Here is a 15,313-nt window from a genome sequence, read left to right on the forward strand (position 1 = left end):
ACAATCATCTCCTTTGTCTTGATCATGTTGAGGGAGAGGTTGTTGTCCTGGCACCACTCTACCAGGTCTCTGACTTCCTCCCTATAGGCTCTCGTCGTTGTCGGTGATCAGGCCTACCACTGTTGTGTCATCGGCAAACTTGATGATGGTGTTTGAGTCGTGCCTGGCCATGCAGTCATGAATGAACAGAGAGTACAGGAGGGGACTACAGGAGCACTCACCCCTGAGTGGCCCCCGTGTTGAGTATCAGCGTGACGGATGTGTTATTCCTTACCACCTGGGGGCGGCCCGTCAGGAAGTCCAGGATCCAGATGCAGAGGGAGGTGTTCAGTCCCAGGGTCCTTAGCTTATTGATGAGCTTTGAGGGCACTATGGTGTTGAACGCTGAGCTCTAGTCAATGAATAGAATTCTCACATAGGTGTTCCTTTTGTCCTGGTGGGAAAGGGCCGTGTGGAGTGCAATAGAGATTGCATCATCTGTGGATCTGTTGGGGCGATATGCAAATTGGAGTGGGTCTGGGATAATGATTTTGATGTGAGCCATGACCAGCCTTTCAAAGCACTTCATGGCTACAGATGTGAGTGCTACGGGTCGGTAGTCATAAGGTAGGTGTGGCTATTAAAATAATAATCTGTTGGTGACTAACATTAATCCCTGAAAGTAAACAGACATTATTGTTGTGTAAAGTGGACTAGATCCTGTTGAGCTGGCTGAGACATTGGGTGAGGTCCATGAACAAATACTAATATACTGTTTCCTTGTAGTGGTGTCCGCCCTGTCGTGCTCTCCTCCCTGAGCTGAGGAAAGCCTCGATCCAGCTGTTTGGTCAGATGAAGTTCGGAACGCTGGACTGCACCGTGCACGAGAGACTCTGCAGCATGGTGAGTGTCGGGAGAACATACCAAACGTAAATCCAAACCCCCTAGATGTGCTATTCTTCTATGTATTCCACAATATCTGCCTAGATGTATTGAGGGAGCCTGGTTGCCAGTCTGTTTAGCTAGCATTCCACTTCTTGTATTCCATGTCGTGTACATATGATGCGGTGTAATATGAGTGGAATGTTAGCTAAGAAGACTGCCAACTAGGCTAGTATTGAGGAGCCAGCCATGCAAGACAGAGTTTAACTATGTCCCCAAATCATGGCCCTGCTTGTATGACATCATTTCTCACTATAATGAAGGTATTTATGATTTAAGTAAATAATATGCGTTTCATCCAATGGACTTAGTATGACTCACACATATCAACAAAGCCGTTTTTATTTATTCCGGTAGCACTGCTTTCCTCTGGGCTGTATGGCATACAGGCATAGTAGAGCTGTCATTCCTCTGGGCTGTATGGCATACAGGCATAGTAGAGCTGTCATTCCTCTGGGCTGTATGGCATACAGGCATAGTAGCCAGGCGTGCTCATTCCTCTGGGCTGTATGGCATACAGGCGAGCGTCACCCGGCGTAGGCCAGGCGTCGCCGTCATTCCTCTGGGCTGTATGGCATACAGGCATAGTACAGCCGTCACCTGGTCGGGCTCGGCGTCGCGCCCGGCTGTATGGCATACAGGCATAGTAGAGCCGTCATTCCTCTGGTCTGTATGGCATACAGGCATAGTAGAGCTGTCATTCCTCTGGCTGTATGGCATACAGGCATAGTAGAGCTGTCATTCTTCTGGGCTGTATGGCATACAGGCATAGTACAGCCGTCATTCCTCTGGGCTGTATGGCATACAGGCATAGTAGAGCTGTCATTCCTCTGGGCTGTATGGCATACAGGCATAGTACAGCCATCATTCCTCTGGCTGTGTTGTAGCAAGGCTAGGTGTAGGGCCGTCATTCCTCTGGCTGTGTTGTAGCAAGGCTAGGTGTAGGGCCGTCATTCCTCTGGCTGTGTTGTAGCAAGGCTAGGTGTAGGGCCGTCATTCCTCTGGCTGTGTTGTAGCAAGGCTAGGTGTAGGGCCGTCATTCCTCTGGCTGTGTTGTAGCAAGGCTAGGTGTAGGGCCGTCATTCCTCTGGCTGTGTTGTAGCAAGGCTAGGTGTAGGGCCGTCATTCCTCTGGCTGTGTTGTAGCAAGGCTAGGTGTAGGGCCGTCATTCCTCTGGCTGTGTTGTAGCAAGGCTAGGTGTAGGGCCGTCATTCCTCTGGCTGTGTTGTAGCAAGGCTAGGTGTAGGGCCGTCATTCCTCTGGCTGTGTTGTAGCAAGGCTAGGTGTAGGGCCGTCATTCCTCTGGCTGTGTTGTAGCAAGGCTAGGTGTAGGGCCGTCATTCCTCTGGCTGTGTTGTAGCAAGGCTAGGTGTAGGGCCGTCATTCCTCTGGCTGTGTTGTAGCAAGGCTAGGTGTAGGGCCGTCATTCCTCTGGCTGTGTTGTAGCAAGGCTAGGTGTAGGGCCGTCATTCCTCTGGCTGTGTTGTAGCAAGGCTAGGTGTAGGGCCGTCATTCCTCTGGCTGTGTTGTAGCAAGGCTAGGTGTAGGGCCGTCATTCCTCTGGCTGTGTTGTAGCAAGGCTAGGTGTAGGGCCGTCATTCCTCTGGCTGTGTTGTAGCAAGGCTAGGTGTAGGGCCGTCATTCCTCTGGCTGTGTTGTAGCAAGGCTAGGTGTAGGGCCGTCATTCCTCTGGCTGTGTTGTAGCAAGGCTAGGTGTAGGGCCGTCATTCCTCTGGCTGTGTTGTAGCAAGGCTAGGTGTAGGGCCGTCATTCCTCTGGCTGTGTTGTAGCAAGGCTAGGTGTAGGGCCGTCATTCCTCTGGCTGTGTTGTAGCAAGGCTAGGTGTAGGGCCGTCATTCCTCTGGCTGTGTTGTAGCAAGGCTAGGTGTAGGGCCGTCATTCCTCTGGCTGTGTTGTAGCAAGGCTAGGTGTAGGGCCGTCATTCCTCTGGCTGTGTTGTAGCAAGGCTAGGTGTAGGGCCGTCATTCCTCTGGCTGTGTTGTAGCAAGGCTAGGTGTAGGGCCGTCATTCCTCTGGCTGTGTTGTAGCAAGGCTAGGTGTAGGGCCGTCATTCCTCTGGCTGTGTTGTAGCAAGGCTAGGTGTAGGGCCGTCATTCCTCTGGCTGTGTTGTAGCAAGGCTAGGTGTAGGGCCGTCATTCCTCTGGCTGTGTTGTAGCAAGGCTAGGTGTAGGGCCGTCATTCCTCTGGCTGTGTTGTAGCAAGGCTAGGTGTAGGGCCGTCATTCCTCTGGCTGTGTTGTAGCAAGGCTAGGTGTAGGGCCGTCATTCCTCTGGCTGTGTTGTAGCAAGGCTAGGTGTAGGGCCGTCATTCCTCTGGCTGTGTTGTAGCAAGGCTAGGTGTAGGGCCGTCATTCCTCTGGCTGTGTTGTAGCAAGGCTAGGTGTAGGGCCGTCATTCCTCTGGCTGTGTTGTAGCAAGGCTAGGTGTAGGGCCGTCATTCCTCTGGCTGTGTTGTAGCAAGGCTAGGTGTAGGGCCGTCATTCCTCTGGCTGTGTTGTAGCAAGGCTAGGTGTAGGGCCGTCATTCCTCTGGCTGTGTTGTAGCAAGGCTAGGTGTAGGGCCGTCATTCCTCTGGCTGTGTTGTAGCAAGGCTAGGTGTAGGGCCGTCATTCCTCTGGCTGTGTTGTAGCAAGGCTAGGTGTAGGGCCGTCATTCCTCTGGCTGTGTTGTAGCAAGGCTAGGTGTAGGGCCGTCATTCCTCTGGCTGTGTTGTAGCAAGGCTAGGTGTAGGGCCGTCATTCCTCTGGCTGTGTTGTAGCAAGGCTAGGTGTAGGGCCGTCATTCCTCTGGCTGTGTTGTAGCAAGGCTAGGTGTAGGGCCGTCATTCCTCTGGCTGTGTTGTAGCAAGGCTAGGTGTAGGGCCGTCATTCCTCTGGCTGTGTTGTAGCAAGGCTAGGTGTAGGGCCGTCATTCCTCTGGCTGTGTTGTAGCAAGGCTAGGTGTAGGGCCGTCATTCCTCTGGCTGTGTTGTAGCAAGGCTAGGTGTAGGGCCGTCATTCCTCTGGCTGTGTTGTAGCAAGGCTAGGTGTAGGGCCGTCATTCCTCTGGCTGTGTTGTAGCAAGGCTAGGTGTAGGGCCGTCATTCCTCTGGCTGTGTTGTAGCAAGGCTAGGTGTAGGGCCGTCATTCCTCTGGCTGTGTTGTAGCAAGGCTAGGTGTAGGGCCGTCATTCCTCTGGCTGTGTTGTAGCAAGGCTAGGTGTAGGGCCGTCATTCCTCTGGCTGTGTTGTAGCAAGGCTAGGTGTAGGGCCGTCATTCCTCTGGCTGTGTTGTAGCAAGGCTAGGTGTAGGGCCGTCATTCCTCTGGCTGTGTTGTAGCAAGGCTAGGTGTAGGGCCGTCATTCCTCTGGCTGTGTTGTAGCAAGGCTAGGTGTAGGGCCGTCATTCCTCTGGCTGTGTTGTAGCAAGGCTAGGTGTAGGGCCGTCATTCCTCTGGCTGTGTTGTAGCAAGGCTAGGTGTAGGGCCGTCATTCCTCTGGCTGTGTTGTAGCAAGGCTAGGTGTAGGGCCGTCATTCCTCTGGCTGTGTTGTAGCAAGGCTAGGTGTAGGGCCGTCATTCCTCTGGCTGTGTTGTAGCAAGGCTAGGTGTAGGGCCGTCATTCCTCTGGCTGTGTTGTAGCAAGGCTAGGTGTAGGGCTATCATTCCAGCCCTGTCACCTGTGATTGTGTGGTGAGCTCAGTATCCACTTTTCCTGGCCAAAATAAAGATGTTCTATTTTATATCCTGATCACATCCCTGAGTATGAACCAAATGAAATGTGTTTGTGGTTTTGATGGTTAACTGAAAGTGGCAGTGGCTACCACAGTTATGTAACGTACTGTATGTCCTATGTGGCTGTTTTCAGTCCACGCCTACGCAACCACTGTGATATTTAATCAAAAGTAGTACTAGCTACCAGTAATGTTGTGTTTGTGTTTTCAGTATAATATCCATGCTTACCCGACCACGGTAATCTTTAACAAGTCCTCCATCCATGAGTACGAGGGACATCACTCTGCTGACGGAATCCTGGAGTTCATACAGGTGAGAAGCTTACCATTGGCCTAGTTCACAGTATCGGGCCATCTCCTTTCGAGCCAGTGCTTATAGTGCCACAAAGGTTTAAAACTAAGAGACTCAACATAGTTACTTCCTGTACCTTGTGGAGGAAATGTAGCACTCTCCCATTGCCAATAGTCTGAATTGTCTGTTACTGTTATACAGTACATCCCTACTGTAGTGACTCTTCTTTCTCCCCACTCTTCCAGGACTTGGTTGACCCCACTGTGGTGTCCATGGACCCAGACAGCTTTGCAGAGCTGGTGAAGAGGAGAAAACACAGCGAGACCTGGATGGTGGACTTCTATGCCCCGTGGTGTGGGCCCTGTCAGGCCCTGCTGCCTGAGTGGAGGAGGATGGCACGGGTAGGTAGTGGATTGTAGGGTGGTAGGCTATAGGCTGTATAGAATACCTACTAGGTAATAGGCAGTAGGATGGTAGACTTCTTTGCCCCGTGGTGTGGGCCCTGCCCGGCCCTGCTGCCGGAGTGGAGGAGGATGGCACGGGTAGGGCAGTAGGTACAGCAACAGAGCTAACACTGACGTGTTCTCTGGATATGGGGGGCTTGAATCTAGCATAGAGGGAGAGAGATGCATGATATCTATCAAGATAAAATATTAGCATTATCTCATTTTATTCTAGGGTGGGTGGGTGTAATCAACAAATCCAACTTAATGCATTTGTCAAGAAGATTTTCTAAATGTTAATCCACTCTAGCGAAAATTTAGTTTTCTCCCTGGTTTTCTGTCTGCTGATGTCTCTTCTCAGGCGGTAAATGGTATGATAAAGGTGGGCACGATAGACTGTCAGAAACACCACTCCTTTTGCCAAGGAGAGGGTGTCAGAGCCTACCCTGAGATACGCCTCTACCCTCAGAACGCCAACCGACGAGACATATACCAGTATGTACCTTACTGTTCTTTCAGTCTTACTATAGTTACTGTTTACGTGTTCTACAGGTTACACTAAGTTTACATGTTTTAAAGTGTACATATGGCTTACATTTTGTAAAGTTTACAGTAAGTTATGTTGTAAAATGTACACTAAATTATATTGTAACGTTTACATTAAGTTATGTTGTAAAGTCTGTAAATAAGAGTGCTGTTTTTATTTCTTTCACCAGGAGTTACAACGGCTGGCACAGAGATGCTCACTCTCTCAAAGTCTGGGCTGTGGGGTAAGTTCTCGCCTGTGTTTCTGTCCTAGCCTTTTAACAGTCACCATTATTGGAACATTTGTATCTGATTTGTAGTCAACAGAAAGGAATTCATACATTGTCCGTCTGTGTCTTAGTACTCTCCCAAGAGCATCAGTGGATCTGACTCCAGATGACTTCAGGAACAAGGTAATAGGAGGGACGGATCACTGGGTGGTGGACTTCTATGCTCCGTGGTGTGGACCATGCCAGCACTTTGCCCCAGAGTTCGAGGTCCTCGCTCGGGTAAGATATCTTCTCCACTCCTCCATGTTTCTTGACCCGTTTTCATAAAGCATCAGAGTAGGAGCGCTGCTCTAGGATCAGGCACCCCCTGTCCATGTAGGCTGATCTTATTTATTATGATATAAATGGCTCAACTGATCTACTCTGAGACACTTCATGAATATGGCCTCTATTCATGGTTATAATATGAATACATTGTTATTTTCATACTAGAGCGAAGTTATTGTACTTTATACAACGGGTGGATCTAATCCTGAATGCTGATTGGTTAAAACCGCATTCCAGCCTCTGTCTATTCCACAAGTTACCACTGGCTGAATCTATGAAGTTAAAATGCCTATTTACCTTGTTCCATCTGACTGCGCAATCCACTGTCTTGTCAACCCATCCAGGCAATTTATAAACTTGATCTCCACTATAAAAAGCATCTAGACCTTCTCACATTTCTTTTAGACTAACATTTAGTTTTCAACAGCGGAGAGCATATTTTCTATGCCTGGCAAAATCGCGCCTCATCAACTCATTGTTATGGATGTCTAAACAAATGCTGCTACTGTTGTTATTCGGGCTGCACTGTTTGAAGTGACTAAGTTAACCGTAGTTGACTAGCAAGCAAGGGATAAGAAATTTGCCAGCCAGTATGGCAATGGAACATTTAGAACAAACGTCCATAGAGACAGATCAAAAAGACCGAACAACTGGGTCGCGTCTCTGGCAACCGAACGGATAGAAGGAACGACAGGCCGCATTGGGTAGCAAACCTAGATTTGTGTCGGGATATATCTTGTGGTAATAGTAGGAATACATTTATGAAAATATGTTACGTTAAATCGTTATTTCAATATGTTGATAACCCGTTGTATAAAAGTGATAATGCCCTCGTAGCCTTTGTTTGGAGGATATATTGGCACGGTTTACTGGCCCTCGACGAGCCGTGCCAATATATCCTCCAAACACCGGCTTCGAGGGCATTATCACTTAAGTATCTCCCTCGCCACACACGTGCTGTGCTTTGATCACTAGGCTGGTAACATTATCACAGTAACAATGGAGGGCCTTGTGTGTCTCTGCTCTGAATAATGTAATGGTTCTGAAGTGTCTGAGCCACTGGGCAGCCACCTCTTTGTCTGTGCCCAAATGGCACCCTATTTACTATTATAAAATTCATCGTTTGATTGCTGATTGGTTGAGTTTGATGTGATTGTGTTAGCTTTAGTTGACTAGCAAGCAAAGCCTTTGCCAAATTAGAACGTTAGTCAGCCTGCACTTTTGTCTAGCAACCTACAGCTGGGCCTTATGACCAAAATATCATATCACGGTATAAAATGTTAAAGACGATTTGTCGGTATTTTGTGTTTTTTTAATAATAAAAGTTCTACATTTGTTTTATGAGTAGTGCGTGACCCAAGGGTGGCAACACATACATGCTTAGTGATTTCAATAGGTCTTTCTCCATTCTGATTGTATTATACTGTTCAATTCAACACAAAATAATTTTCAGCATTTTCATCAGCTTTCTGCACAAATTTTGGATAATTTCGACACTGTTTCCTAGGGGACCCTATAATCTTAGGCTACATTTAATGTTTTCTCTAAGCAACAGTTGAAGTCGGAAGTTTACATACGCTTTAGCCAAGTACATTAAACTCAGTTTTTCACAATTCCTGACATTTAATCCCAGTAAATCTTCCCTGTTTTAGGTCAGTTAGGATCACGACTTTATTTTAAGAATGCGAAATGTCAGAATAATAGTAGAGAGAATGATTTATTTCAGCTTTTATTTCTTTCATCACATTCCCAGTGGGTCAGAAGTTTACATACACTGAATTAGTATTTGGTAGCATTGCCTTTAAATTGTTTAACTTGGGTCAAACATTTCAGGTAGCCTTCCACAAGCTTCCCACAATAAGTTGGATGAATTTTGGCCCATTCCTCCTGACAGAGCTGGTGTAACTGAGTCAGGTTTGTTGGCCTCCTTGCTCGCACAAGCTTTTTCAGTTTCTATTGGATTGAGGTCAGGGCTTTGTGACGGCCACTCCAATACCTTGACTTTGTTGTCCTTAAGCCATTTTGCCACAACTTTGGAAGTATGCCTGGGGTCATTGTCCATGTGGAAGACCCATTTGCGACCAAGCTTTAACTTCCTGACTGATGTCTGGAGATGTTGCTTCATTATATCCACATCATTTTCCCTTCCTCATGATGCAGCAAAGCACCCCCCACAACATGATGCTGCCACCCCCGTGCTTCACGGTTGGGATGGTGTTCTACGGGCTTGCAAGTCTCCCCCTTTTTCCTCCAAACATAATGAGGGTCATTATGGCCAAACAGTTCTATTTTTGTTTCATCAGACCAGAGGACATTTCTCCAAAAAGTACGATCTTTGTCCCCATGTGCAGTTGCAAACCGTAGTCTGGCTTTTTTATGGCGGTTTTGGAGCAGTGGCTTCTTCCTTGCTGAGCGGCCTTTCAGGTTATGTCGATATAGGACTCGTTTTACTGTGGATATAGATACTTTTGTACCTGTTTCCTCCAGCATCTTCACAAGGTCTTTTGCTGCTGTTCTGGGATTGAGTTGCACTTTTCGCACCAAAGTACGTTCTTCTCTAGGAGACAGAACGCGCCTCCTTCCTGAGCGGTATGACGGCTGCATGTTCCCATGGTGTTTATACTTGCGTACTATTGTTTGTACAGGTGAAATCGGTACCTTGAGGCATTTGGAAATTGCTCCCAAGGATGAACCAGACTTGTGGAGGTCACCATTTTTTTTTTTTTCTGAGGTCTTGGCTGATTTATTTAGATTTTCCCATGATGTCAAGCAAAGAGGCACTGAGTTTGAAGGTAGGCCTTGAAATACATCCACAGTTACACCTCCAAATGACTCTAATTATGTCAATTAGCCTGTCAGAAGCTTCTAAAGCCATGACATAATTTTCTGGAATTTTTCAAGCTGTTTAAAGGCACAGTCAACTTAGTGTATGTAAACTTCTGACCCACTGGAATTGTGATACAGTGAAATAATCTGTCTGTAAACAATTGTTGGGAAAATTACTTGTGTCATGCACAAAGTAGATATCCTAACCGACTTGCCAAAACTATAGTTTGTTAACAAGACATTTGTGGAGTGGTTGAAAAACAAGTTTTAATGACTCCAATCTAACTGTATGAAAACTTCCGACTTCAACTGTACTTCATGTAGCTAACATAATAGTGCTTTACATTTTTCCTCGTTGATTTAGAAGATACTGTTGCACAAACAATATACTGATTTAGGTGGTATTATCCCTCATTAAAATGCAAATCAATTTATAACATTTTGACATGTGTTTTTCTGGATTTTTGTTGTTGTTATTCTGTCTCTCACTGTTCAAATAAATCTACCATTAAAATTATAGACCTATCATTTCTTTGTCAGTGGGCAAACGTACAAAATCAGCAGGGGATCAAATACTTTTTTCCCTCACTGTATGTAAGAATGCTGTTCATTGACTATAGCTCAGCATTCAACACCATAGTACCCTCCAAGCTCATCATTAAGCTCGAGGCCCTGGGTCTGAACCCCGCCCTGTGCAACTGGGTCCTAGACTTCCTTATGGCAGCCCCCAGGTGGTGAAGGTAGGAAACAATACCTACACTTCGCTGATCCTCAACACTGGGGCCCCACAAGGGTGTGTTCTCAGCCCCCTCCTGGCCTCCCTGTTCACCCATGACTGCGTGGCCCGCACGCCTCCAACTCAATCATCAAGTTTGCAGACGACACAACAGTACAGCAGAAACCCCCCCTATCCACATAGATGGGGCCGCAGTGTAGAAGGTGGAAAGCTTCAAGTTCCTCGGCGTACACATCACTGACAAACTGAAATGGTCCACCCACACAGACAGTGTGGTGAAGAAGGCGCAACAGTGCCTCTTCAACCTCAGGAGGCTGTAGAAATTTGTCTTGGCACCTAAAACCCTCACAAACTTGATAGCATTCTGTCAGGCTGTATCACCGCCTGGTACGGCAACTGCACTGCCCACAACCGCAAGGCTCTCCAGAGGCTGGTGCTGTCTGCACAATGCGCCACCGGGGGCAAACTACCTGCCCTCCAGGACACCTGCAGCACCCGATATCACACGAAGGCCAAAAAGATCATCAAGGACAACAACCACCCGAGCCACAGCCTGTTCACCCCGCTATCATCCAGAAGGCGAGGTCAATAAAGGTGCATCAAAGCTGGGACCGAGAGACTGAAAAACAACTTCTATCTCAAGGCCATCAGACTGTTAAATAGCATCACTAGCACATTAGAGGCTGCTGCCCTATATACATAGACTTGAAGTCACTGGCTTTAATAATGGAACACTAGTCACTTTAATAATGTTTACATATTTTGCATTACTCATCTCATATGTATATATTCTATTCTACTGTATCTTAGTCTATGCCGCTGTGACATTGCTCATACAAGTATTTCTATATTCTTAATTCCATTCCTTTATTTAGATTTGTGTGTATTGTTGTGAAATTGTTAGATATTACTGCACTGTTGTAGCTAGAAACACAAGCACTTCGCTACACCTGCAATAACATCTGCTGAACACGTGTATGTGACCAATAACATTTGATTTGAACATTGTTGCATGTCCTACATTGACCGTGCAGACTGAACGCCAGTTTCCCGTGGTGGTTGAAGAACAACAAAGGTGCTCCTTGAGTCACGGGTTGGGGCTAGGTCTGTGTGGAAAGTGCATGGCGAGAGAGAGCGGAGAGAGAAATGACTCAAGTAGTGAAGTCAACTATAAAAATTGACTTTAAACACGGCGTATCCCATTTAACAAACTAAACATTCAAATACCGTTATAGAAGGTAAAGTAAAAACCCAAACCGGTCCGTGCATCAATACCGGTATATCATCAAATGTGGTATACCGTCCAGCCCTATAGCAACCTCAGAAATGGAACTACCGACTGGCTTTTGTCCAGACTATAACCTCTCGTGAAAGGATTAAATTAAATAAAATTTACTCATTTAAAATAACTTTTTACTGAAAACATGTCCTTCATCTTTGTGTAATATGTTGGGAACCGTTTCATAAAATAGATACGGCACTGGATCCAGTGATTTATCATGAATAATACTCCGCTTCGCAGCTAAGAACAGCCCTTAGTTGTGCGCTATTCAGTAGTGCATTACTTTTGACCAGAGCCCTATGGATAATGTAGTGGTTCTAAAGTGTTGATTCACTGGGCGGCCATGTCTTTGGTTGCTTCCCGAATGGCACCCTATTCACTATGTAGTGCACTGATTTTGACCAGAGTGCTATGGGTCTCCCTATGGGCCCTGGTCAAAAGGAGTGCGCTACATAGGGAAAAGGGTACTTTTTCTGACGCAATCTTTCTTTTTCTAGATGGTGAAAGGGAGTGTGAGGGCAGGGAAAGTAGACTGTCAGGCCCACTACCAGACCTGTCAGTCAGCTGGCATCACAGCCTATCCCAGCGTCCGATTCTACCCACACCTGGGCACTAAGAAGGTAAGAGACTGCTGATTGGTAACTTTTTTTAATGGGTTAGTTATTTATCCAGGTACGGTTTTTAGAAGACAACACATTATCTTTCATATTAACGACCTGACAAAGAGGGGGCAATGATAGTTTGTTTTCATCATAGCAGCTTATCGTTATCTTGCTTATTCCTGTCCTTGTTAGAGGACAAGCTACAAGTTGTAAGTTAAATACATTTGAATACTATGTATCAGAAGTTCCAGTAGTTAGATATTCTTATTGAAACTTGTTTAACTGTATATTTGATTTAGTATTTTTCTTTGAGGACCTCTTGCCTAAAGTTGTTTACCATTTAAATTATTAGAGAGATTGAGTCAGTCCCCCAGAGCACTGTGCCCTAACTAGTCCCTCCATCCATCCCTTTACCACTCCATGTCCCTCCATCCATCCATCCTTCCACCCCTTCCTCCTTTCATCCCTCTGTCCCCAGCGCGACCAGGGAGGGGAGCATGTCAACAGCCGGGATGCTAATAACATCGCAGACGTCCTCCGCCAGAGGCTCCAGCAGTTATCTCCATGGTTACAGGGCAAGGCGGACAACTTCAAGGTAAGCTTCTTACTCAATTCAGCAACTCTGCAATCACCGTTTTGCTTTTTAATCTTAGTAGCTATCGCTTACCTTTGCAGTCAAGCGGAAATATATTATTTTCTGGCACAGACTTTTAGGTGAGAGTTTGTGTTTTGGGCTTTGGCTTACCTAATTCAGGCAAGATGACTGCTAACAGTTTTTATTTCAATGTATTATTATTATTATTATTATTATTTAAAAAATTAGGCCCATCCACCACTTCCACGACCCTCTTCGGAGGACAAAAATAAATGTTTTTACTTCTTTCTTTTTTGTTACGTATTCAGAGCCCTTGACTTTTTCCACATTTTGTTATGTTACAGCCTTATTGTAAAATTGATTAAATCGTTTTTTCCCCCTCGTCAATTTACACACAATACCCCATAATGACAAAGCTAAAACAGGTTTTTACCAAAATAAAAAAAAATAAGTATTCAGACCCTTTACCCACTATTGCTCATCTTGGCCGGGCGGCCAGCTCTAGGAAGAGTCTTGGTGGTTCCAAACTTTTTCCATTTAAGAATGATGGAGACCACTGTTCTTGGAGACCTTCAATGCTGCAAAAGATTTTTGGTACCCTTCCCCAGATCTGTTCCTTGACACAAACCTGTTTCGGAGCTCTTGCTCTGACATGCACTGTCAACTGTGGGACCTTATATAGACAGGTGTGTGCCTTTTCAAATCATGTCCAATCAATTGAATTTACCACAGGTGGACTCCAATCAAGTTGTAGAAACATCTCAAGGATGATCAATGGAAACAGGATGCACCTGAGCTCAATTTCTAGTCTCATAGCAAAGGGTCTGAATACTTATGTAAATAAGGTATTTCTAAATACCTGTTTTACCTCTTTGTCATTATGGGGCATTGTGTGTAGATTGATGAGAAAAAAACCCCCATATTTCATTCATTTTAGAATAAGGCTATAACGTAACAAAATTTGGAGAAAGTGAAGGGGTCTGAATACTTTCCGAGTGCACTCTACATTCTACACACATTTTACATATGTGGCTTTTAATTTTTTTTTACAGTAGTTACATAGCAATAATAAAGTATTTTGATATACGTTACATCGAAATAGTACTTACACATTATACATGTTTTCACTCACAACTATTATAGAATATTAACTTTTAAACCCACCCCTCAGCTACTCTGTCCATCCCACCTGTCTCCATAAACAGCTCTCTTATGATTTCCATGTGCCATATCTTTCTCAACTGCTAATAGGTAGTTGAAGTGACTTTGGATTGTGTTGTCTCAGTGTATCAAACCACAATCACATTCTCTCTCTCTTTTTGTTTTTCTCTCTCTTTCTGCAGGATGAATTGTGAGTTCAAGGGGGTCGATTCCACTGAGATGGTTTTCCTTATGGTAACATAAAGGATGGTCAAACACACACACACACACACACACACACACACACACACACACACATTTAACAAACAAAAAGACTCTGAGAAGAGATTTGTTTCTGCAAGGAGGATTACTGCCAAGGAAAGAAGACGTTATTGAAAGGTTACCTCAGTATTGTCGTACTGTCAAAACAAACCTGTTTCTCAACTGATTCAACGATAAGGGAAGACTCTGACTCGCTGTCTTAGGTTTTACTAGTTCTATAGATGGAGTGTGTCCATATGGTAGGTGTCGACCTGCCTGATATCTGAATGTACTGTCTGATGTAGGTTGGGGACAAGATATTTTATGCCTATATTTATGATACAAAATGGCAGTTTATCAGTTGATAATGGGCCTGCCAATGTCAATGCTTCGTGTTGATTCAACTTGAACCATTTGAGTGTAGCGAACAGTGTTTTATTCATTCCGTGAAGTGACCACACTGTACTGGCTGTGTTGGTTGTATTATTATGATGATACCAATCTATTTATCTGCTGATAGTAGCCTAAGGGTTCAGTATGCAACCTCTGTATACAGTAAAACACAAACAAGCACACTTTAGAAAAGACATCCTGTACACTGAAAACAATTAACAGGACATATATTACCAATTCACTCCAAATCATTCATGAATATGTTACTGTTTGCCATCACTGAAATGTGAATGGAAATTGTTTGATTAGTTGTGGGATGATGCAGTCTTGCAAAAGTTCTGTCATACCAGAAATGTGGGAAATCTAGCACGGTTTTATATAATGTCTTTGTAATCTGGTATTTTCAACTCAAAATACAATACTATCTTTGGATGATGTTTGATAGTAACTTATGTGGGAACTTGTAGTCTTAAATTGAAAAACTACAATGCTGAATAGTGTCCCTTTTTAAGACACTCCAAAGGGGTATCCTTCTTTTCCTTTCAAGTTGTTTTGCACGGACTCTTGTATTAAGTAAATATCACGTAAAAAAAAAAAAAAAAAAATATATATACAGTGGGGAGAACAAGTATTTGATACACTGCCGATTTTGCAGGTTTTCCTACTTACAAAGCATGTAGAGGTCTGTAATTTTTATAATAGGTACACTTCAACTGTGAGAGACGGAATCTAAAACAAAAATCCAGAAAATCACATTGTATGATTTTTAAGTAATTAATTTGCATTTTATTGCATGACATAAGTATTTGATACATCAGAAAAGCAGAACTTAATATTTGGTACAGAAACCTTTGTTTGCAATTACAGAGATCATACGTTTCCTGTAGTTCTTGACCAGGTTTGCACACACTGCAACAGGGATTTTGGCCCACTCCTCCATACAGACCTTCTCCAGATCCTTCAGGTTTCGGGGCTGTCGCTGGGCAATACGGACTTTCAGCTCCCTCCA

General features: G+C 44.8%; 1 protein-coding gene across 1 annotated transcript in view; it reads left to right on the forward strand.

The window, feature by feature from the left end:
• LOC106582260 (endoplasmic reticulum disulfide reductase DNAJC10) overlaps window positions 1-13,958 on the forward strand; it is a 28,940-nt gene extending 14,982 nt beyond the window's left edge. Inside the window, exons 14-22 of the mRNA XM_014165151.3 lie at window positions 766-882; window positions 4,864-4,965; window positions 5,190-5,345; window positions 5,749-5,882; window positions 6,104-6,157; window positions 6,274-6,421; window positions 11,811-11,933; window positions 12,394-12,510; window positions 13,854-13,958. Coding sequence (XP_014020626.2) covers window positions 766-882; window positions 4,864-4,965; window positions 5,190-5,345; window positions 5,749-5,882; window positions 6,104-6,157; window positions 6,274-6,421; window positions 11,811-11,933; window positions 12,394-12,510; window positions 13,854-13,865 — 963 coding nt within the window. The 3' untranslated portion in view covers window positions 13,866-13,958. The remainder of the gene's footprint in view (window positions 1-765; window positions 883-4,863; window positions 4,966-5,189; window positions 5,346-5,748; window positions 5,883-6,103; window positions 6,158-6,273; window positions 6,422-11,810; window positions 11,934-12,393; window positions 12,511-13,853) is intronic.
• Window positions 13,959-15,313: the final 1,355 nt, after the last annotated feature.

Source organism: Salmo salar, chromosome 21 (assembly GCF_965601325.2).
Source record: "Salmo salar chromosome 21, fSalSal1, whole genome shotgun sequence".
Taxonomy (NCBI): Eukaryota; Metazoa; Chordata; class Actinopteri; order Salmoniformes; family Salmonidae; genus Salmo; species Salmo salar.